A 23,503-nucleotide genomic window follows, 5' to 3' on the forward strand; every position below is an offset into this window, starting at 1 on the left:
TTTACTCTTTCTAAAAACAGCAGTTCCCAGGAAAAAGGGCAATTTAAAACAAAAAAACTCAGACAGCACATTGAACAAATCCACTGTTCTTCCTCCAGACTAACATACCGTCCAGTTTTAGTATCAAGTTGTAAAAGTAAAAGGTATTTGCCTCTGATATAAATTCTATACATTATTCTCAGCACCATATTCCTGTATTATCATCCTTAATTTACCAGCCAACTGTTGCAATGTGAACTAATATAGATTATCTGAACAGACGAAGTTGATCTTTTAATTTAAAAAACATGGATGTTTCACATACATCTTCCCCCCGGCAGCACAGAAGATCTTTACAATCAGCACAGTTTCAAGATTAGAGTCACCAATTCAGTATTCGACCAAATGTCTCAGTGAATTTGCCATCACTTCACAGTTTTATTCTATTGAATAAATATGAAATTTTGTTGTAATTAGTCTATTAATTCTGGCAAAAACATGTTTTGTGAGGTCACAGTGACCTTGATATACAACCACCAAATTCTAATTAGTTCATCGTTAAGTCCAAGTCAACAGCTGTGCCAAATTTAAATGAAAAAACAAATGAAATAAAATAAAAATTAGAATTAGAATTAATTAATTAAAATAAATTCAATTGAAATAAAATAGATTAAATTAAAATTAAAATGTGATCATTTGACTGTCACTCAATCCATCATCATCATAACTTTTTCAAATTGTAGTGTGGGTATTAAAACAAATCTTGAATCTTAAATATTTGGGGGACTGAGACAAGATCTTTTGGAACATTGATAAATGGCACTTATTCTTAATTGTGATGATAAAAGCAAAAATACATCATTACTGTTTTGACACATTAAGGCCAAAATCTTACCCTGGTTCCCCAGATGGACCTGAGGTCTGAGTACTCATGTCATCAGGGAATGTGCAACACCTGTGATTTCTGTTCAGCTGCGCATGTGTTGTTGAGATTCATGCTGCACAGTGGTTCAGATTAAAGGTGTGCTCTCTGCATGGAGCTTCAGCTGTTCACCAAAAGTAGAAACTTGTGTTTCATGTTTGTGCATGTTTGATGTCATAATATGTGACTGCTTCAGGGTGGAACAAACCTATTTACTGTGTGTAATCAGTGTTTTCTTTGCAGTTGTTGTAGCTGGCCAGGCACTATGGCAGAGTACACTCTGGAAGTGACTACAGGAAGCATGTTGTATGCAGGCACCTTTGATAACTTGTATGTTACCCTGATCGGCACTGAGAGGCAATCTGAGCACACCCAGCTGACTAGTTTGGGACTGGATGATAAAACTGGTAAGGTAAGCTGTAAAATAACTCTAATTGTTCTTATTTGTGTTTAGTGTGTTATCTTAATTGTGGGCTATTTGAATTAACACTTGATTTTTTGAGTGAGCCCTGGAAAAAATTAGCTGCTTGTTTTTTTCTCTCCTGTAAACGTCAATCATTCATTGGCTATTTTTTATTTTGGCCGCTTGATAGAAATTAGTTTGCTTTTGGAAGAAGCTTAAAGGAGCAGTGTGTGGGATTTAGTGGCATATAGTAGGGAGGACTGCAGACTGAGAGGCCGTTTACACATACACGGTGATTTTGATAAACGGAGACATCTTCCTTCGTTTACACACAAACGGAGATTTCTCCTCTGAAAACGAGTCTTTCTAAAAACTCCGGCCAGAGTGGAGATTTTGGAAAACTCTGGTTGCGCGTTTGCATGTAAACTGAGATAAACGGAGTTATAGGCAGTTGACATCACAGTATGTGCCGGAACTTGCGCCTGTGTCAAAAGTGCGACCTATGTTGCTATGGTGACAATGGATACATGGAAGGCGTGAGCTTCTCGTTACACTGCCACCTACAGGTTTGGCATGCTCTTGTGTGTGTATATACACGGGTAAGTGTAAACGAAGATCTTTTTGAAAACGGAGACGGTGAAATGTACGTTTACGAAAATAGCCAGCCACGTGTAAACAGCCTCTGAATCCAGCTGAAACTTCTCTTGGTTAGGATTCTTTAAGTGTTCATTGTTCAGGAGGTTTTCACTTCGAGCTGAATTATCCTCAGAGGTCTCTTCCTCTCCACAATAAATGGACCTACTGTTTTAAAACATTAAATTAAGCAGTTTCACATCGAAAAAATTGTTTTTGCAAAAATGTTCGGCTCATTGTGGAGGGGTGCAAGCATGAATGGCCCTATCTAAGACCAGTATTTGGTTTGTTCATTCTGGGCTACTGTAGAAACATGGCGGACTCATAAATGAGGGGACAAGAACCTGCTCCCTATGCAGATTTAAAGGCTCAGTCTAAAATAACGAAACACAATTCTTATTTTTAGGTGATTATACGCAAAAGGAAACATACTTTATATCCAATTTCTGCCAATATATCCCCCTAAATCCTACTCACAGGACCTTAAATATATATGCCCATATATTAACATTAAGCCACTTGGTCTGTGTTAATATTCCTGACTGCATCATCCTCTCCACCCACAGGCAGGAACGTTTTCTGTGACAACACTCTTTTCTTTAGGATTTCTTCTCCTCCTCAAGTTGGAGAAAGATCCTTTCCATGAATCTCCAGAAAAGGACTGGTTTTGCTCCACAGTAGTGGTGAAGACACCTGAGGAGGATGAAATTCTTTTCCCCTGTCACAGGTGGCTGTCCAGAGGGGAATCTGTGTTGTTGAGAGGGGGGAGAGGTTCGTTTTCCCACTTGTGTGGAGCTGCGTCTTGTACATTTAAAGCCTTCATTGTGTCACAGTGGCTATGTGACATTGATCATATTCGTATGAGATGTTAATTGAATTTGTTTATTAAAGTATATTTAAACCCACCTTGGGCTGTAATCTACACAGCTACAAAAGCATTTGAAGATCTTCATCCTCGACTGGTAGACGAACGGAAAAAAGAACTGGTCCAACAAAAATTAATGTACAAGTGAGTGTTCCCTCACTTTCCATCAATATCCATTCATGGTTTAACAAGGTCTATCTCAATCAGCGCTGACTGGGATTCATAACTTCTGGTTGTCTTTATTTCCTGTTTGCTTCTGCAGATGGCAGGAGTATGCAGAGGGACTGTCGTACATCTTAAACATCAATGATCCAAAAGCTGTCCCTGCAGATGTACGCTTCTCATTCTCTAAAGCCTTTCAATTTAGATCCAACACGGAAGTGGCATAAGTGCTACAATCTATTATTGTAAAAATGAATCCAGGACACAAATAACTACTGCAATAAACAAAAATGAAATACTTTTTGACCCTTAATCCAGAGCTTGAACTGAGAGGTCTGAAAGATTCTGCGGAGCACTTTGAAAGCTTTGAGGCCATGAAGGAGGTCTCATGGTTCAAAAAGGCCCCCTTCTTAGGTATAGGATTTAAAATTGTGTGTGTGTGTGTGTGTGTGTGTTTTCTCTCTAAAAACAGATAATTTATGTTTCAGAGTATGTGTCGGAGCATTGGAAAGACGATGACTTTTTTGGATACCAGCTGCTCAATGGATTCAACTTCTTTCTGATCCAACGATGCTCAAAGCTGCCCTCCAACTTTCCTGTCACAGAGGAAATGGTGAAACCTTTCCTGGCCAATGGAAGCTCTTTGACTGAGGAGATGCAGGTACAACAAAGTGCATTTAATGTGATTTACTTCAGATGTTTTAAAGGGACAGTTCACCCCGAAATCATAAATACATATCTTCTCTTACTTGTAGTGCTATTTACTAATCTAGACTGTTTTAGTGTGGGTTGTCGAGTGTTGGAGATATCAGCCGCAGAGATGTCTGCCTTCTCTGAAATATAATGGAACTAGATGGCACTCAGCTTGTGGTGCTTAAAGCGCCAAAAAATACATTTAAAAAACCTCAACAGCAATGTCTCTTTCCAGAAATCATGACCCAGTTACTCAAAATAATCCACAGACGTTGTTGCAAGGAGTTGCATGTAGGAACTATTATCTGCCACCTGTCAACAGTATCACTGCTCAGGAGGAAGTGTCCATCTACTCATGGACGCTTGGAGGCTTGCGATGGCGATAGCACAAGATGTAAACATTAATGGCATCCTCCTTGGCCGAGCTGGAACATTAGCTAGCTCAGTGGTGCTAGGTGAGCTAGCAGTAGATGCACACTTCCATGTTTGTGGTGATAAGCTTGGAGGATGTAGTTCAGAAAGAAAATAGTTCATACAGAAACTGCTCAAAACAAAATCTGTGGATTATCTCAAGTAACCAGCTCATGATTTCTGGAAAGAGACATTGCTGTTGACTTTTTCAAATATATTTTTTGGCGCTTTGAGCACCACAAGCTGAGTGCCATCTAGTTCCATAATATTCAAGAGAAGGCAGACATCTCTACGGCTGATATCTCCAACACTCAGCAACTACCACCAAAACAGTCTAGACTCTTAAGTAGCACTACAGCTAAGATAACATACTGTATGTGTTTATGATTTTGGGGTAAACTGTTCCCTAACCACTCATCCGTTTTAATGCCTCACATTAGCAATTTCTTTCCAACAGAAGGGCAATATATTCATTAATGATTACAAGATCATGGAAGGTCTGCCTACAAAAGTTATCAATGGTAAACCAATACCTGTGACTGCTGCTATCTGCCTGCTGTACCTAAATCCAGAGGGGAAACTACTGCCAATCGCAATTCAGGTTTCTCTTATATCTAGTACATTACTTTGCTTTGTACATTTTTGTTTTTGATCACATTATGTAAACTTAAATTTGCCTCCTTTCTCAGCTCGGTCAGCATCCCTCAGAGGAGACCCCAATTTTTCTGCCGAGTGACTTGGAGTCTGACTGGCTGCTGGCTAAGATATTTGTAAAGAATGCAAATGTCCTGTATTTCCAAGTAATCAACCATTTGCAGAACACTCATCTACTGGCAGAGGTTTTTACAATGGCGACACTTCGCAACCTCCCAATGATTCACCCCCTGCACACGGTAGGCTATTATTTTCATTCTTTTTATTTTTGTATTGGAGTGCAGTGTTGTGGACAAAGATGAGGATTGTGTAGATGTTTTTTTTAACTCAGTTTGGGCCTCATTTACCCACTGACTGAGATTTTACCCACTGTCCTCGTTAAGTTGAAAGTGCGTGCCAGCTGCATAGCATAGGTAAACACCCCAAAAAATCCCCATAATAGGGCATGAGACTGGAGAGCCATGTGCACACAGAAACCAAGGTAGAAAAAGAAAATTTGAAAGAATATATGCCCAGTCGAAAGTCTAAAGAGCGTCGCTTTCCTGGCTCCAAACATTTAAAGAAGGAGAAAAAAAAAGGTAGTAGGTACTTCTGCAGGAAGTGACCGTTTGTCTGGTTTGTCATATTTAGTAGCGTCAGGAGTGGGTATAAAATAACTCAAGATACATGGGATGCTAATAAAATACACATTTATCAACCACCTGACTGACCCACACACCGCAAATTTTATGCATTACAGTAGCACAGTTGTCGGGACTGAGGACAGAGACCAGTAGCCAGGTAAGATAATCCTGATAACGTGAGCTCAACATTCTGTTGCACTCTCTGCTTCGGTCTGGCCACCCCAAACACTTTCCAGAGATTAATCAGGGATCCACACTGTCATTGCAGCTTACAGTATAGTACTGGCAGCTCCCAAAGCAACAAGCGCTAACTCTGCCCTCAGAAAACACATTGAGTGAAATTATTGCAGAAATGGAGTCAATGATAACAATTAAACAAGACAACACTATCACTAATTATTAGATGGCATGGGTCCTATTGACATAACTGATGTCAACTTAAGTGTTAGTGTTTATTTTAAAAGACCATGAGGGTTTTTGTAAAATAGTCAAATGATTATTACAAATGTTATGCATAATAAAATATTACCCTTTAACATTATACAACTGTAGAATTAAAGAAAACGCAATACCCAATTATTCTGCACAAACATGTCGGCACAAATTGTGCGTTGATTCTGATCTTACCTAAGAACAAATCCCACATGAGAAAACATTGGTGAATGTCAGAATCTTTGTGAAAACTGTAAGTGGGTTTTAAGAAGAACTTTTTTTAAGACTGGTTGTAGAATGAGGTCCAATGTTCTCACTTAGATCATGACCCTCCTTCTGTTCTTCACAGCTGCTGATCCCCCACCATCGATATACCCTCCATATAAACATCATTGCTCGTGCTCTTCTCTATGGCCCTGGTAGAATTCTTGGAAATGTATGACTATGTTTCAAATATCTTTTTAAATAAATGAATTTACAATATGATATTTACTTATATTTATACAAACCAAAATCAAGTCAAACTAAGCCTGTTGACTAAATTTCCAGATTTCAATTGGAGCAGACGGAGTAACAGAACTAATGAGGAGGGGGCTCTCCCAAATGACCTACACCTCCCTCTGCCTGCCTGACAACATTGCAGCGAGAGGAGTGGAGTCCATCCCAGGCTTTTATTACAGAGACGATGCACTGAAGCTGTGGAGCATCATCAACAGGTGAACTTCTGCCTGCTCAGTAAAAACATGGCACATTAGATAAATGAATTGGTGAAGAAATGTTAAAACTAGATAAGCATTAAAGAGATACTATGCCAATTTTTAAGTCAACTTTGTATCATAACAGTGTGGGTAGTATGTGTAAATGAAATGAGGTAAACCTCCCTCCATTTTACCAGGGCTCAGATCTCCCTCCTCATCTCCAAACTCAAATTTCCGCTAGCTTGGGGGCTGTTGCTCGAACTACAGATTGTACTTCAGCAATAGGACACAGTGGATTGAGAGAGCCTCTCTCAAACTCAGACCAGACAGTAAAACTAGGCAGTCCTGATCAAATATAAACCAAGATTCTGATACTGCATTGCCTATTTCTCACCTAAAATGAATCAGAAACATTTTAGTGCACTGTTTAGCTGTATTGAAAAGTTTGTGAATGGAATGTGGCCGCCATTCTGCTTCCTGTATAATAAAAATGGAGGCTATAAAAACTGAGATCAAACATTAAAGCTAAGCTGTACTGATCAAATCACTGTTTAAATGTAATACAAGATAATCTGTTACCAGCTGGCTGCCATTTTGTTTTCAGATGGGCAACTCGCATTATGTCACCCACCAGCAGGAGCATTTATTGGTCTGGTACGACGCAGTGCATTGTGGTAGTTGTAGGTTTTCTACCTCTTGAGTAAAAGCTAATGCCACACCCCTTTTTCTGTTTTCTCTGCTCGTGTAACACCAATTTCAAAAGTATTTGCCTTTTTATTTATTGATTGTCTAATTCACTTATCGTCCTCAGCTTTGTCAAAGCAATGGTGGCATATTATTATCCATCTGACAGTGAAGTGTCTGCAGATTCTGAGCTCCAGGGATGGATCAAAGAGATCTTCCACTATGGATTTCTGGGAAATGGTGACTCAGGTATTTGGCTTTTACATTCTCCTCCTCTAAGATGCTTGCATAACTCTTTGGCACTTATTCTAAGAGGCAGACTGTATATCATCCTTTTTATTCAAACTCGGCCATAAAATTATTTTCATTTATGAGGAGAGTGGATAGATTAAAGATATTTAAGGACCGTCGTGTGCTTTACATGTCTTACCCTTAGACCTACACGAGACTCAACAGGTTAAAAACTTTCTTTAAATGGGTAATCTGTCATTTCAAAGGTGTTAAAATATCAGATTATATTCAGATGAATGGACAGCAGTATGTAAAATGAGGATAAAGAATTAGGAAATGCAGATATTGTCCTCACATTTTCAGATAAAAATTGCACACAAGTGGGATGAAATGTTTTGTTAGGAACTTTCTTGATGTTGTAGTCAATTTTATCTCAACGTTATGTTTCGTGACAGGAATCCCTTCAAGGTTTCAAACTGTGGCGGAGCTTATCAAGTTTGTCACTACGGTGATCTTCGTGTCATCAGTTCAGCATGCGGCAGTCAACGGAGGACAGGTAAAGATTTTTTTATGCTAAGAACAGTGTTGAGGTGTAGTGAACTACATGTATTTGATTGATTTGAACTAAATTGATGTTTCCGTAGTAGTAGTAGTAGTAGTAGTAGTAGTAGTAGTATATTGAAACTACAAATGATTCTGGGACATCAAAGGAAAGTATTAACTTTTTATCTATTTACCTTGTTTTACCATTGCTTCTCCACTGTAACTGAACCCCCTTTAACCACAAGTGATTACTGCTAACAAATGTTCAGAGAGGTTGTTGCATAGAAGTGGCTAACTGAGTGATCCTGCTCAGGGCTGTACGCCCACCTGGACACTAGCCTCTGGAAGGCAGATGTCTGACTGATGGACATTTATATCCAAAACCAGTGCTGACATGCCTTGCACTTTCCAATGAACAGTGGCATTTCATCTGCTTTTATTTTCTTCTTCATATGAGACAATAGGATATTTAAATGTTACGTTATGTGTTATTAGTATGTCAACATGTGCAGGCATTTCAAGTTCTTGGGACTGATCAGTTAGTCAGACCTGCTGAAAGTTGTTCTTTTCCTGCAGGAGCAGTTAAACCATGATCTTTTTAATTATGGGACCTATTCCTTTGAATTACGAGATAAGGTGTTTATTTTTTTTTCTTTTGTGAATGCAATGTGCGTCTGTACTTTAAAGCTCACTGATTAGAATGATATACATCCTTAGTATAAAAACCACAGCGTAAAAATAACAGTGTTCAGGGTGATTAAACTGGCTGGCAAGAGGCTCCATCTACCACTAGAGGGCAGTAAGGCCCTACTTGGCAACATGTTACAGCAACAAGCAGGGTGAGGCATTACGATTGGAAGTTCAATGATTACGTTAGTTTATAATCCAAGTTATCTCCACTGTCTTACTGAGAGTACGAGGGTTGATATCATGTAATCAAGACTCCATAAGTTGTCTTGATCACATGTTGTGTGTTCCTAACTGTCTTTTAATTAAGAGTTACTGGTGAGCCCTCATACAAATGGGCTGGTGTGTTTAGCTGGATGGTGTTTCAGGACAGGACTGCTGCAGTGGTGTGTGTGTGTGTGTGTGTGTAGTGTCAGGGGCTTTGGATAAGCCAAGCGTTGATGGTTAGTAGATACTTTATTACTTTTAAAAGTAATGTCACAATTGCATTTTTACAAGTGACTTGCCTAACCTGCCAGCTAGAACTCCATGTGAGATCATTCATCTGATCTACTTCTCTGCAAGAAAATGAATTAGATTTAGTGGATTCGAATCATTTTCAAATTAAAATCATTCCTGTAATTGTTCTGCTCAAGGTCAAAAGTCTTGTGCTAATGGCTGCTGTATGTCCTCCTATAGTTCGATTTTCAAGGTTGGATTCCCAATGCTCCGTTTGGTCTGCACCAAGCTCCGCCCACCACAAAGGGCCAGTCAAGCATAGAGGCCATCTTGGCGACCCTGCCAAATAAATCACATGCAGGACATAGCATGTCAATTTTGTGGCAGCTCAGCGAGAAATACAGTGATTTTGTAAGTTTGATGTACAGGTGCTGGACGACCAATTCTGCCTTTCATAGACTGCCCATCCCCTAACAAGACATGCTGGTTTTATCTTTGGCAGGTACCTCTGGGTATTTATCCCAAGCAACGCTTTGATGAGGCTGCAGCCTTACAGATGATCAAGGATTTTCAAGCGGAGCTGTCCTCCCTCAGTGTGGCTATTACCAAGAGGAACTCAGAACTTGAACTGCCTTATAATTACCTGAACCCTAAAGAAATAGAAAACAGTGTAACTATTTGACCAAGCTCTAACAGCTGTGCTGTCCAATGTACATTACCATTACTACAAATATTGTGTATCTGCTGAGTCAGTGATTTCTGTACTTTAACTGACACTAAAAGCTAAGATTGACAGTTATATCAATGATGTACTTTGTTCCATTAAATATGTGTTATGTTCTATATATACTACGACTGGTCAAAAGTACAATAGCGGTAATCTGTGGTAAACAACAGCCTAACCAAGGTGGTGAACATGGTATACACAGGCATGCAGATATTTATATTGTGAGCTGTTAGCGTAATGATGGCAGCGTTTACTTTAATGTATCACTATGCCTAAGTACATTATGACAGGGCAGCTAGTGTGGCTGTGGACTCTGTGGATGCTTCTTTGTGTCGAACTGCATTTGATGAACAGATGGCGTTAAATATAATTTTCTACAGTGAACCTTTTTGCGGAAGATCAAACCTCTCTCCAGAAAAGTGGTTCAGGACACAGAACATTTTCTCAATTGAGAAAATGTGTGGAGTGATTTTTGTGCCGTACCAGCTCACTAAAGTTTCCTGTTAATTTGCAGTGGTGGTTAATTCAGACTAAATCCATCCTTTGTTTGAAAGAACTGATATTCTTTACAGTCCAGAATACTGCTTCATACTTTGTATCTTTGTCCTTTTCTGGGAAGAAACTGGCAGATGTATTTTATTTTTGCCTTTAAGGCTTTATATAAGTGGTGGAACTTCACTGAGAGCTATGTGTGTCTGGTATGGTGACAGGGCCCATGACAAACCTGTCTCATTAAAATTGGAGCAGTTATAATTTACATATTTGAATTCAAATGTGCAAAATGTTTGCATTGCTGGATCTGAGCGATCATAAACTTCCAGTCAAAGTCATAGTTCAAATAGTATCAATCAATAGCTTTGAATTAGAAGGCTGTATCTTTATGTAAAAACCTCTCTTAATGAATGGTGTGTGTGCGTTGGTGTGTGATTACTGAACGTCAAGAGTAACCATTTGTCTGTAGCTGCCTGTTAGATCATAGTACGTTAGTAACTTTATAGTCCGGAGGTTATGATTTGCATGTGGATTTGCGAATGTATGTATATTGTTTCCAGTGAAGAAAAAGGACTTAAATTAACCTTCTCTAGTAGTTTAAATTTTTATAAATCATAACCAAATGATCTGCGATAGTTCCACCTAAAGTGGGAGGACCATATGAGATGTGGAGATGTATAAAACACAGCACAACTGAGAAAAGCAGGAGCCAAATAACTACAGCCCAAAGGTAAGTGATACAGGTATTTTGCTTTGACAATATTAGTGACGTTTGCCATTCATTTTAGGTATTTTGTTTCTTTATTCCAGTCCATACAGAACTGAAAAAGGAATGGCCATGGCTGAGTACAAGTTAGATGTGACAACAGGTGACATGACAAATGCAGGAACGTTTGACCACATATATGTCACTTTAATTGGAACTGGAGGGAAGAGCGAGCAAACTGAGTTGGACAACTATGGTATGGATTTTAAACCTGGGATGGTAAGTTAAAACCAGCTGATTTACCATTGTCAACAACTCAGATTAGGTCGTTCAGAATGCATGCGTGTGTGTTGAGGTGGCATTCTTTAAGTCTAGATTAATAGCTTATTTTACTGCACTTATTTTACCGTACTGCAAATTTGACGAAACGGTCCATACAGAAATATTTTCTTGTCCACATCTGAGCAAACCAAGAAAATATGATGGCTTAGGCAACATGATAACTCATTGCCTACTAAGACAGGAGCCTAGATGTGAACCTTTGGCTCTGGGGGGGTTCTTGTAACAAGGTCCTGCACTTTATATGGCTGCGGGAACATGAAGGTAGTATTTCGTAACCTGAAATAAATGTCTCTGAACATCATCCAGGCATCAATTATGCTCCCGCAACAACAATCAAGCAGTTTAGTAAAATACAAACGTAATTTCTACGAGACAGGGTTGCAAGACTTTACATTTCAACAATGCTGTGGTTAAAGTAGATTTAGACACAAAAAAAACACTTGGTTACAGTTAGGAAAAGATCATGTTCTACCCGATTTGATGGCCTGGAAAAGCAGCAAAATCCCTTTAAGAGGGCTTTCACACCTGCCCTGTTTGGTTCGGTTCAACCAAACAAGTTCGTTTGTCCTCTAAGTGTGGTTCGTTTGGGCAGGTGTGAACACAGCAATCACACTTGAGTGCGCACCAAAACAACCAGACTGAGACTTTCTTGAAGAGATCCAAATGCTCGATCCAAATTACACATTGTTTGTGTTAAACATGAGCATGTTACAGTCCTGGAGGATTATTAATGTGCACCTCCTCCTGTACTGCCTTAATATGCACATTCAGCACATCCAATGCATCAAAACATTGTTTTCTAGTTGGAGCCGCGCCTCGTTTTCAAACTGTATGGTTTGACTAAAATGAACAATGACAGCAATATAGTCCACGATGAGCAGCGCTAAAATCAACCTGCGTAGTTGTCCCTCCATTGTGACATTAGAAAGTGTCACATTTATCTTGCAAGTGTACTCTTCTTCAACATTTTGTTTACTTCCTGGATTTTTCCCACATGGAAATTCTGACCAATCAGGAGCAGCTTTCTGGTGCAAGGCATTTGATCCGGTACGCTTGTAAATGCTTCCGTGAGAGCACGAACCAACTCTAGGCAATTATGCAACTTGTGACAAAATCAGTCCTTGATTCGGACCAAAGCAAGACAAGTCTAGGTCTGAAAGCACCCTAAAAAACACAACACATTTTTGTGTCACTATTGCGGCAGGAAAATTCAGCAACAGTAACACCAATTTTGATATATGTGAAAGTCTGCTCAAATACTACGTCACTTTAGAAACACTGATGCAATACGTATGAAACCTGCAAATGTAACATATTTGTAGTTTGCAGAAATGTACAATGCCAACATTTCCTTCAGGCGTCTGACCTGTTCCTTCATATGCTGTTACCATGGATGCTACCATTCAGAGATAATTAAGATGTTGCCAACAAAGCACACTTTTATTGAGAACACCAGAGTGGGAGCACTATTATAGTCTGTAAAGTCTTAGTTTTAAATTATACTGATGAATGGCTGTGACATCACGTGCTCCTAGTCAGCATCAGCAAAAATGGTTCTTTGAGCAAGTGTTTGATTTGCTTTGTCTTTCTTATTTGTTGATCTAAAAAATTTTTTTTTAAAGATATTTTTTGGGGCATTTTCGCCTTTAATCGACAGGACAGACAAGTGTGAAAGGGAGAGAGAGAGAGGGAGTGACATGCAGCAAAGGGCCACAGGCTGGAGTCAAACCCAGGCCACTGCGGCAACAGCCTTGTACATGGGGCGCCTGCTCTACCACCAAGCCACCGACGCCCATTGTTATCTACCTTGATGTCATTCATACTTTCTGCTTTGTGACAGGCATATGGTATAATGTTAATGTTTTCCAGACATCAAACTACACCGTGAAAACCAGTTCATCTCTGGAGAAACTTCTGCTGGTCAAAGTGGAGAAAGATCCTTTTTTATTTCTCCCAGAAGATGAGTGGTTCTGCTCCAAAATAGTGGTGACGACTCCAGAAGGAGAAGCCATTCTTTTCCCCTGTTACAGATGGATCTCCAGGGGAGAACTGGTGGAGCTGAGAGGAGGGAAAGGTCTGCCTCAACTTCCCCAAATAATTAGAAAATTATGGGATTCCACTCCTCAGAATAATTGTGCCAATTATCTTACTAGTTTTGTCCTTGAAATTTTCCTGCTGTTATGTTCTTTGTATGCTTCAGCCACGAAGGTTTTTGAGGACGACCATCCCCTGTTGACTGACCACAGGAAAAATGAGCTGATGCTTAAAAAGACTTTGTACCAGTAAGTTTTAATGTGTATTTCTACAGCTGCTGTTCGTCTCAGATGCCTACCAGGACGAATCTTTATGCAACTTTCTGTTTTGCTTTTCCATTTTTAGATGGGAGAATTCTGATAAAAAGCTACCACACAAGAGTCATTTCAAAGATGTATCTGAGCTCCCATCAGAAGTCTGCTTCTCTTTGTCCAAGACAATGGAAGTTCTTTATACAAAAAACGTAATGTGAGTGAGTCAGTGATTTCAATATAGTCAATGCTTTATTTATATGGAGCATTAATGTCACTTTGTTGTTTAATTATCTGCATTTTGTTTTACCCTTCCTTATCTCAGGGGTGCTGAGCTCATGTTTAAGGGGATGCTTGGATCCACTGAAATCTGGGGAAAAATTGAAGATATTAAAAACATCTTCAGGTCTACAGAGACACCAGTGTCAGGTATTGCTGTAGTTCTGCAACAAACTGTCATTCCTATAGTTTCGTAATAACATGGACTATGCATACAAGTATACATGCAAGTGCTAATAATTGTGTAAACTTAACAACGCAACCAACACCCTAAACAGAAAGAAAAAACCTTTAAATAAATATATGCTACGAGTTGAAATGGAATTAATATGTCAGTAATGGGTAATGTAATGGGCTCAACACTTTAAATAATGTTTTCAGTGGTTTAAAAAGTGCTGAGGGACAGCTATAAAAATGAAAGGTGACTGACAGAAATCACTGTGCAGAAGCTGTAACTACTGCATGGACCATGGCGTACTGCTGGCTTTAAAGCTGCGCCAGTATTGTTGTATTAACAAAGAATCAAGTGAGCACTTTCTGTAAAACAAACATGGGTAAATGAGCTGAGGCTCTTTAAACATATAAATTAATTTGGATTAGATGTCCCTGTAAAACTTGAGTTTTTCTACAAGAGCAAAAACCCTCAAACAAAAAATCTTGTCATTAGTTGAATGACTGTGAAAACTGTATCGCACTTCACACATGAAGAAAGAAATATGTTTCGGCATTAGATATTATATTTGCCAATTCTTATTCCCTCAGAGTATGTTTCAGAGCACTGGAAGGAAGACGACTTTTATGGATCCCAGTTTCTGAACGGAGTCAACCCCAATGTGATCAAGCGCTGCTCAGAGCTTCCCCCAAACTTTCCAGTCACAGAGGAGATGGTGAAGCCGTTCCTGGCAGAGGGAACCTCTCTGCAGAAGGAAATGGAGGTATGAAAGAAGAGTGGCTTTAAATGGCTCCTGATCTTTACTTTTGAATTTATTTGTAAATTTAACTTTAGAGTTAAACAGCAGTAAGTCAGCAGTAAAAAGTGCTTGAAAATTTTAGGTCTATACCATGTAATGGCTTCCCTTTGTTTTGATTTATAAAGAGGTTTTGCCTTCATTCATTATACGAAGCTGCAATACCTCTTGATGTGTGCTACACTTCTGTTCTCTATCTTCCCTCCCATATAGAAAGGCAACATATTCCTCTGTGACTACAAGGTGTTGGATGGATTACCCACTAAGGTTTATGATGGTGAATCTCTGCACGTGACTCCTGGTTTCATAATGTTCTACTTGAATCCAGAAAATAAACTGATGCCAATTGCAATACAGGTATTTAAATGACAGATCAAATCAGTTGCAGTGTTCACATTGCAGATGGAAAGTTGTAGAGTCATTGTATATTCACAGAGCATCTAGATGATACAACAGTAGCACAAAGAAACATGGCACCCTGCTATGAGAATGTCCCTCCTTCACCACAGTTGAACTGCACTTTACAATGTGAGTGTCCAGCAAAAAAAAAAACTGTTTTATTTAATTCACAAAACTTCCATCTTGTGTGTCAGCACCATTATGTACATGTCAACATGCCTTTGCATCATGTACTGCATGAGGAGAGGATAGCAAAAGAAAGGTGACTCAAGCAGCAGTTCTACAAAAAGTTTTAGGCCCGATCACACAGAAAGCGTTTTACAGGTTGCAAAATGTGAGGCACACTGCACTGCCTTTTTATTTTTTAATTAAATGCCGCTGGTAAAAGAAAAATTGTTATTGTTGCCAGGCAACCACGCCATCACCTCTGTACCTTAACCTTCCTGTGTAATCAATACCATGAAATTATTCATTGTATTTATTTCACGGTAATAAGTATCTAGTTCCTAAATTTTCAGGGAGAGGGTACTTGCTGTAGCTCTGGTTGAGGGTGAGAGGCTGTCGGTAAATAGTTTGTCGGGCACAGGGAAACAGAGATCTGTGTGGGCACATGAGAACCAAAATAAGAGATCATGGGGAGCACCACCAGTTGGTCCAGGAGCTTTGCCTTGATGATGGACATTTCCAGGCGTATTTTAGGATGACTCTGAGGCAGTTTGACAACCTGCTGTCTATCTTGGGGCCGTACAGCTCTGGGTATCCAGCAGCAACCACCAGTTTCTCCTCCATTGTTTACCAACTGTAAAATTATTGTGACCACCACAGAAGGCCTGCCTCTCAAATCCTCCAATTGGACAATGGGAAAAAAGCGGAAATGACGTGGGGTGTTTTTCCGCTTTGAGTTTAAGGTTTTTTCAACTCGAGGAGTTCAGAGTGCTCCGGCAAAAACGCCAAGCACCTAAAGCACAGAAACATGAGGCACCTTGCAACGGAAAAACAGAGCGCAAACAGCGTAAATCTCATTAAAAACAATTACGGAAGCTGCCTCCAGCTGCTAAAATGCTTTCTGTGTGATCGAGGCCTTAAGGTGTGGAACAGTCATCAGTTTGCATTTGAATTTAAAGTGCATCACTGAGATTTCAAATATTACCGTTAAAGATTTTTTTTTTCACATTTCAGCTGTATCAACAACCCTCTGAGCAGAACCCCATCTTTCTGCCCAGTGACCCAGAGACTGACTGGCTGCTGGCCAAGATGTTTATTAAAAATGCAGACTTGTTACAACATCAGGCAGTCTATCACTTCACAAACTCTCATGGTTTGGCAGAAGTCTTTACTGTTGCCACTCTGCGCTGCTTCCCTGTTATTCATCCCCTCTACAAGGTATTGTTTCACTGTTGTAATGGTGCCTGCGTGATGATCTGAACCTGATTTTTCACTCACTTTTTCAACAGAACTTTGGAGCTATAGAGCTATAGTGTGTGCTAAAAAGCACTTTGGATCAACCATGTTTGTGTGTGAAGTGCTATATAAAAGTTAACTTGACTATATCGAAAATATTTGAAAGCAGTAAAAAGTAATTTGTTGAGAGTTTGGTTGTAGCGGACTCTGAAGACAGAAACACAGTCAGGATATGTCTCCTGTTATTTGCTGACTGATTTATAGAATTGTTAACATTCTTTGACTTTGGTGGTGACATTTCAATGGACACTTTGAATTTAATATTCTACCCTCTCTTTCTGTGCAGCTGCTGATTCCTCATTTCCGTTATACTCTCCAAATTAATACTGCAGCAAAAGAGAAAATTTTTGGACCTGAGGGGATATTAAGTCAAGTATGGATCTTTAACTTGTTTATTTATGAATAGATACTGATACTAAAAAAAATACATTATTTTGAAAACCACATCCACCTTCAGTACTTCTTTGTTTAATGAGATCTGCTCCTTGTTATTTGTCAATTATTGATTGTTAGAGTTCGCTTGGACTCCAGGGGAACGTAGAGCTCGCGGAAAAGGCTCACTCTGAATTGACCTACAATGACCTCTGTCTGCCAGAGAACATCACTGCACGAGGACTGGAGTCCATACCCAACTTCTACTACAGAGATGATGGCCTGAAGCTGTGGGACATCATCTACAGGTTAGGCAATTGCAGAGTGACGGAGTATTGAGTTTAAGCTAAATTACTGAACTGAATTTTTAAAATAATTTCACAATACTCATTTCAAATCAAATTGTTCTGTGTTCACCAGCTTTGTGAAGGCAACAGTGGAGTACTATTACCCCTCAGAAAATGACGTGCGGAATGACACTGAGCTGCAGGATTGGATCAGTGAGATATTCACACATGGCTTCTTAGGAAACACAACCTCAGGTATTTAAAACATCTATTTATCTATCTATTATATCATGGTCTGGTTGAATACTTGATTCTGATTGGCTGCAGGGTGTGTGTTAAAAACTGACAATGCACACCTACTAAGTATTTCTGGTGTAACTGTCTGTTCACCGTTCTAAATGAATGCGCTGGCTGCCTGTATCTAATATGAATAAGGGATGCAGTCAGAGTCTCTGTTTACAATTAATTTCCAACACTTAGTAAAGTCCTTCTTGCCTCAACCTCTGAACACCACCAGAGGAAGATGGTAACACACCCTGCAGGGACTTAACTGCCTCTCTGAACTTAAGCAATAATCTCACATCCTACTTCAACTCACTACTTCAGGCTGCAGCCAACAGTGACGTTAAACATGGCGTATCGATTGTTGGTAACATCTTGATATTGATTTGGGGACAATGAGATGGCTGGATAGCGAGCTAGTCTTGTTGTTCAAAAATACTGTCAAATCATATTTACTGTTTGTCAACCGTACACAGTGTAACTGACTTTAAATCTTGCTAGCATAACATTAGCTTTTTGGCTAATAGCGGTTCTCAGTAGCTGGGCTATAAAGGGTTCTGTGAGCTTTGCGGATGAGCAATACATCCTGTTGCTTAGTTGTATCTAAGGTTTGCGCTAAGAACTGGAGAAGGGAATAATGTTTCCATTGCATAAGTACCTTATGGGGGGGAGGCAGCACGGTGGTGTGGTGGTTAGCACCGTCACCTCACAGCAAGAGGGTTCACGGTTCGATCCCGGGTGTGGGAGCCCCCCCGTGCGGAGCCTGCATGCTCTCCCCGTGTCAGCGTGGGCCCTCTCCAGGCACTCCAGCTTCCTCCCACAGTCCAAAGACATGCAGATTGGGGATTAGGTTAATTGATAACTCTAAATTGTCTGTAGGTGTGAATGTGAGCGTGAGTGGTTGTCTGTCTCTATGTGTCAGCCCTGCGATAGTCTGGCGACCTGTCCAGGGTGTACCCTGCCTCTCGCCCGATGTCAGCTGGGATAGGCTCCAAAAGCAAAAAAAATGTCAATTTGCATTGTTGTACTGACATAGTGCATTTATTTTGAAAGACGCAATATGTAAACTGTAAATTTTCTGTGAAAACTAAAGTGTATTTTGAAAGTAGATGATGCATGTAACAGGAAGAACTTGACACAATGTCCCAGAACATCAACAACCAACGCACCCAGGGTACACATCAATATGTGACAAGGTCATAGTGAGAATGTGTTGTATGGAGCCACTTTGGTTTTGCTTTGAATCAATGGGACGATGTTGAGAGAGTGGTGGACAAAGAAACAACGGTATATTGCATCTGCTACATACAGTAGGTTGAAAATACTTCAAACATGTCAACTAATTTTTGATGACTTCACCTAAGTGTGTTAATAGGTGAAACAAGACAAAAACAAACAGCAACATCCATGCCTCAAGCTAACATTATCCTTGCAGCCATTCCTAACCGATTGAAACAGGGCATAAGAAATCACCGTAGGAATTGGTACTGAGCTGAGGACATAGGACCTGACTCTGTAAGGGAAAACGCAGGATTTACGAACACGCATAATGTAATTTAGTCTCGTCACAATATTCCTTCACAACCTAAACCTTAACCATTGCAACTAAATGCCTAACCCTCATGAATGCTAATATTTACTCATACTGTGATTGTGCTGCCAACAGGGTTTCCATCAGAGTTTACGACTGTCGAGGAAGTGATCAAGTTCATCACCATGATAATCTTCACAGTGACAGGTCAACATGCTGCAGTCAATAATGGACAGGTACGGCAATGACTAGTTCTGAAAACTTCCTGAAGTTTTAACAAACTTGATTATTGATCAAATGTATGGAATGAGCAGCACATCTGGAATTTTTAAGTGGTGGAAAGATTACATTTCTTACATTGTTTTATATTCTGTTCTATATAACAGTTAATATTATACCTATTTCTATACAGTGGATTTCAATTAAAGAGCCCCTCTAACAGAACGTTAGACTTATACAAAGAGACAGCTGTTTGTTCATTTGTTTTCTACTGACTTTCAAGGTTTATCATTTTACCCCAGACTTATACATATGAGCACGGACCAACAACATAATATGTGAGTTAAGTTGGAGGACTTGTGTGTCTGATGTGGGTTTTTTATGAGAAGTTCAATTAATGTGTTAATTATTATGCTCTGTACCTCACTAAAAAATACTGAATAAATATGCAAATAAGCTGAACTGCTGGACACAATGTCTATTTCAATTGTCATTGCGACTAAAGAGCAGTTGCTGTTTAGTGCAGAGATTGTATGCAGTAAAGCACAAACATAATATCTTTCAATCACCATAGATCTTCAATGCTTAAAACCATGAGTCTCCCTCTGAAAAAGCCACTAAATGTAGATTGTATACAGCTGTAATACTTTAAAACAAGTTTCAAAAGCATGCCTTTCCGAGAACATGTTTGAAACCAGCAACAGAAGGAACTCTATGTTCTTTACATCTAGCTCCTTAAGTTTCCACAAAGTGGTTACACAAGTTGGAGAGTAGGGATGCACCGAAATGAAAATTTGTGGCCGAAGCCGAATAACATTAAACGCTTGGCCGAATACCGAGTACTGAATACAGAATATTGTTGTTTAGTTTTTCATTAGTTTTTGCAGATGAACCCCCTCCAGATTAGTGTTGTCACGGTACCAATATTGGGACCCACTGTGCGATACCAATGAAAATATCATGGTTCTGAGTAGTATCAGGATACCACAGTGAAAATGAGGCAGATGTGCCTTTTGTCATTTATAAAAAGATAAATCACTTTTCTATATCAATGATATTTCAGTGGAATAAATTATTTATTGACTTATTCATACTTCAAAAACAGCATCAATCAGTGATGAACATAGGGGGGATCAAAATAAAATAAATAAATAGAATAAGAATCAACCAGCCACCCTCCTCCCCTGACAAGTCCCTTCATAAGTAAAGAACAGTCCCTAAAGTGCGGTGAGGTTTGTGGGCCGTGAACGGCTCGTTTCTCCTCTGACACATCACATACCTGTGTTCGGCTGGCTCGGCTGTTCAGGTACTTCTGGGCAGTCCGCACGCCAAGAAGAGGATATTATTGGAGCCGACTTCTCCGTCGCCCAGTAAGCCAATGGCCACCGTATTTGACAGGAATACATTCCTGTCTGTGTCTGTGACCCCCGTTCAACCCACAATCAGTGGGATTCGCCTTTCGTTTCTGCTGCTGGTTGAAATCTGTAGGCTGCTCGCACAGCGTGCTGAATGATTTAAGCCTATTTTGCTCGCTCAAAACTATTTTTAGTCGTAAATGCGAGTGCAATGATGGGCGGATCGCCACACTGCCGACATTTTACTCCACCCATCACGGCACACTGTTTGATTGCGTTATCAAAACACGCCACTATTATTCGGCCTTGCTTTTAACTTATTCCACCGAATACCGAATGTGTGTTTTTTTGCAATATTCGGCCGAATATATTCGGTTACCAAATATTCGGTGCATCCCTACTGGAGAGTCCTAGTCACACCCACTCTTATGCTCTTCTGTCTTAGCAACCTCATATGTTATGCAAGCAGTTTTATGTTAAGTGGATATGTACGCAGAAATTCTCTGAACAAGAAAGTTACACTGCCATGAATTCATTACCATGTGAGGACACATATGTTCTTGCAGCTCATAAGTGCACATGCATTTATTAAACAATTTTAAGTACACAGTGAGAAGGCCACTCTCAGTGTGTTTGAGCTGGAGGTTTCAAATTTCACTAGTTGCACAGTGGACCATAATTTTCTACCAAAATAGTTGAACTCACAAAATCATGCTTGTATGCATACATCTTAAAGTTAGACTTAAGATAGGCACCGAGAACGTTTTTGGGAAGAAAAAACCTTCTGGTGTCAGATCATCATTCTGCACAGTGAACAGCAAACATCCAAGTGAAGTAACAATAAGTAATTACAAAATTAAATAGTAATACATACTGTAAATTCTTTGATTATTTAGTATGACTACTACCCCTGGATCCCCAATGGCTCGTTCCTGCTACGCAAAGCTCCTCCAACCACTAAGGGGCAGTCAAGCATGAAGACACTTTTGGAGACCCTCCCAGATGTTGGACTGACGGGAAAATTTGCAGCATTGTCTTGGATACTTTCAAACAAGTACACTGATACGGTAAGTTTGGTGATGTTATACAAAATCATTGTAATCCATCCACACTTTAGAAGTGCTTCTAAAAAACTGTAACAAATAAATTACTGTGTCAATCTAATCTTCTATTTTACTTTGTCATTTTTGTAGGTTCCCATGGGTTCATACCCAGATGAACGATTCAATGAGCCTGCCCCTAAGCAGATGATTAAGGAATTTCAAGCAGAGTTGTCCCGCCTCAGTGAAGAAATCACAACAAGAAACTCACAGCTTGAAGTACCCTACACATATCTGAACCCTGCTGTTGTGGAGAACAGTGTAACTATTTAACTAAGCCTGATAAAGCCTTTTTTATCCTTCTGCATCAATCAACAACTAGTGCAGTGCCTGTTCAAAACTGTGTCGACTGCTTGGCCTATTTTGCTGCTTGCTGCATTCTCGAGAACCACTCATACAAACAGTTTCACACACTGAATTGTAGCCTACTACTACATTTGCCTGACAGAGAGAAATGACACAGATTCAGATTTTGCTCCTAAAAACAATTAAAATGTGATGCTTTATTTTTCATTAAACTATTCAGGAATATATGAGAATCAAACACTTCACCTTAAACAGACTTTAATTACTGATAATACCTCCGTCACTCTTCACTTTACAACAGACAGTAGATTTAAACAGCGGCGGTGAGTTGCTGGCAGTAGCGTTATTAGTGTTGTAAGTTAGGATAGCAAACGTACAAAATGGATGCAGGTGAAGACATGCTCAAATCCACATCACTGTAGTTATAAGGCAGAACAGGGATTTACATAGCAGGTATTTAGCATAAGCACACACACACACCACTCACTTGGCGACCTTTTGTAACTTACGAATTTGAGTAATCTCAGTCAGTGGCTCCTCCGGCAACAGCACAGTGTCTCTCCTCCTCCATCTTCTGTCTTGCTGTGTGCAAGAAGGCAGGAGAGAGTTACTATAGTCAGCAGTTGGTTAATCAGGACAGCTTAGTAAAACAGCTTTACACTTGACAATGCGTTACTTTGGGTCCGGGAACAGACATGTTTATTATTCTGAAAGTTGCATGACTAAATGTTTCAGTTTGCTACAATTTAACATCTCTTTATTCATCTGTTGTGAAGACATGCTCGAAGGCCCTGCCCCTGCTGCCGGAAAGAGTCACAGTGCGCTGTTTGCTTGTTTATTAATATTATTAATACTAAACTTATCTAAATCACACTAAATTTGCCAATGCACACTCAAGGGTCCCAAGCAATACACCTGCCAAGTGTGAAGTAGACTGGATGAACAGTTCCTGAGATATGTGAAGGACAAATATGAAACGGCTACATACAAGCAGAGATTTCTTGTTTTACAGTTAGATATTGATACCTTTTTAATAACACCCGTATTGCATGCTGGGTTGTGTGTTAAAACTATGTTCTGGGTTGTGTTATTTTAAGTATAATGGCACCTATATCTTTGTGTGAATTACACAGACAGATGTTGAGAAATAACAAATGAGAAGATTGGGTAACAATCTTTTTAAGTGTATTCTGTTATTCAAGTTCTTCTTACTCTTTAATGTTGTGAGTACAAAACAGTGTATCTGGTAATGAATGATGGCTTATGTACTTCACCAGTATGTGTTTTAATTATTAATTTGCTTTGTTTGCAGTTCATATTAAAATGGCATATGG

General features: G+C 39.6%; 2 protein-coding genes across 4 annotated transcripts; both read left to right on the plus strand.

Moving 5' to 3' along the window:
* Positions 1–901: 901 nt before the first annotated feature.
* Positions 902–10,356, plus strand: LOC117271028 (hydroperoxide isomerase ALOXE3-like). Of its 3 annotated transcripts, none has more exons than XM_033649102.2 (11): positions 902–1,000; positions 1,145–1,308; positions 3,453–3,625; positions 4,526–4,669; positions 4,758–4,961; positions 6,127–6,213; positions 6,327–6,493; positions 7,287–7,408; positions 7,846–7,946; positions 9,299–9,469; positions 9,561–10,356. In XM_033649102.2, the coding sequence occupies exons 2-11, from the start codon at positions 1,167–1,169 to the stop codon at positions 9,738–9,740; spliced, it is 1,491 nt and encodes a 496-aa protein (XP_033504993.2). In that variant the 5' UTR covers positions 902–1,000; positions 1,145–1,166; the 3' UTR covers positions 9,741–10,356. The 3 variants fall into 3 exon arrangements, with proteins under 3 accessions (XP_033504993.2, XP_033504995.2, XP_078029663.1); XM_033649104.2 differs by having other exon boundaries at positions 1,000–1,038; XM_078173537.1 differs by lacking the exons at positions 902–1,000; positions 1,145–1,308 and adding exons at positions 3,068–3,134; positions 3,283–3,378.
* A 735-nt stretch (positions 10,357–11,091) lies between these two features.
* LOC117271031 (hydroperoxide isomerase ALOXE3-like) lies at positions 11,092–23,503 on the plus strand. Its single transcript, XM_033649108.2, has 14 exons — positions 11,092–11,262; positions 13,195–13,399; positions 13,526–13,607; positions 13,705–13,827; positions 13,936–14,039; positions 14,652–14,824; positions 15,071–15,214; positions 16,436–16,639; positions 17,004–17,090; positions 17,231–17,397; positions 17,510–17,631; positions 19,325–19,425; positions 21,660–21,830; positions 21,957–23,503. Exons 1-14 carry the CDS (start codon positions 11,110–11,112, stop codon positions 22,134–22,136), a joined length of 2,016 nt encoding a protein of 671 aa, XP_033504999.2. The 5' UTR covers positions 11,092–11,109; the 3' UTR covers positions 22,137–23,503.

The sequence above is a fragment of the Epinephelus lanceolatus genome, chromosome 13 (assembly GCF_041903045.1).
Source record: "Epinephelus lanceolatus isolate andai-2023 chromosome 13, ASM4190304v1, whole genome shotgun sequence".
NCBI classification, from domain to species: domain Eukaryota; kingdom Metazoa; phylum Chordata; class Actinopteri; order Perciformes; family Serranidae; genus Epinephelus; species Epinephelus lanceolatus.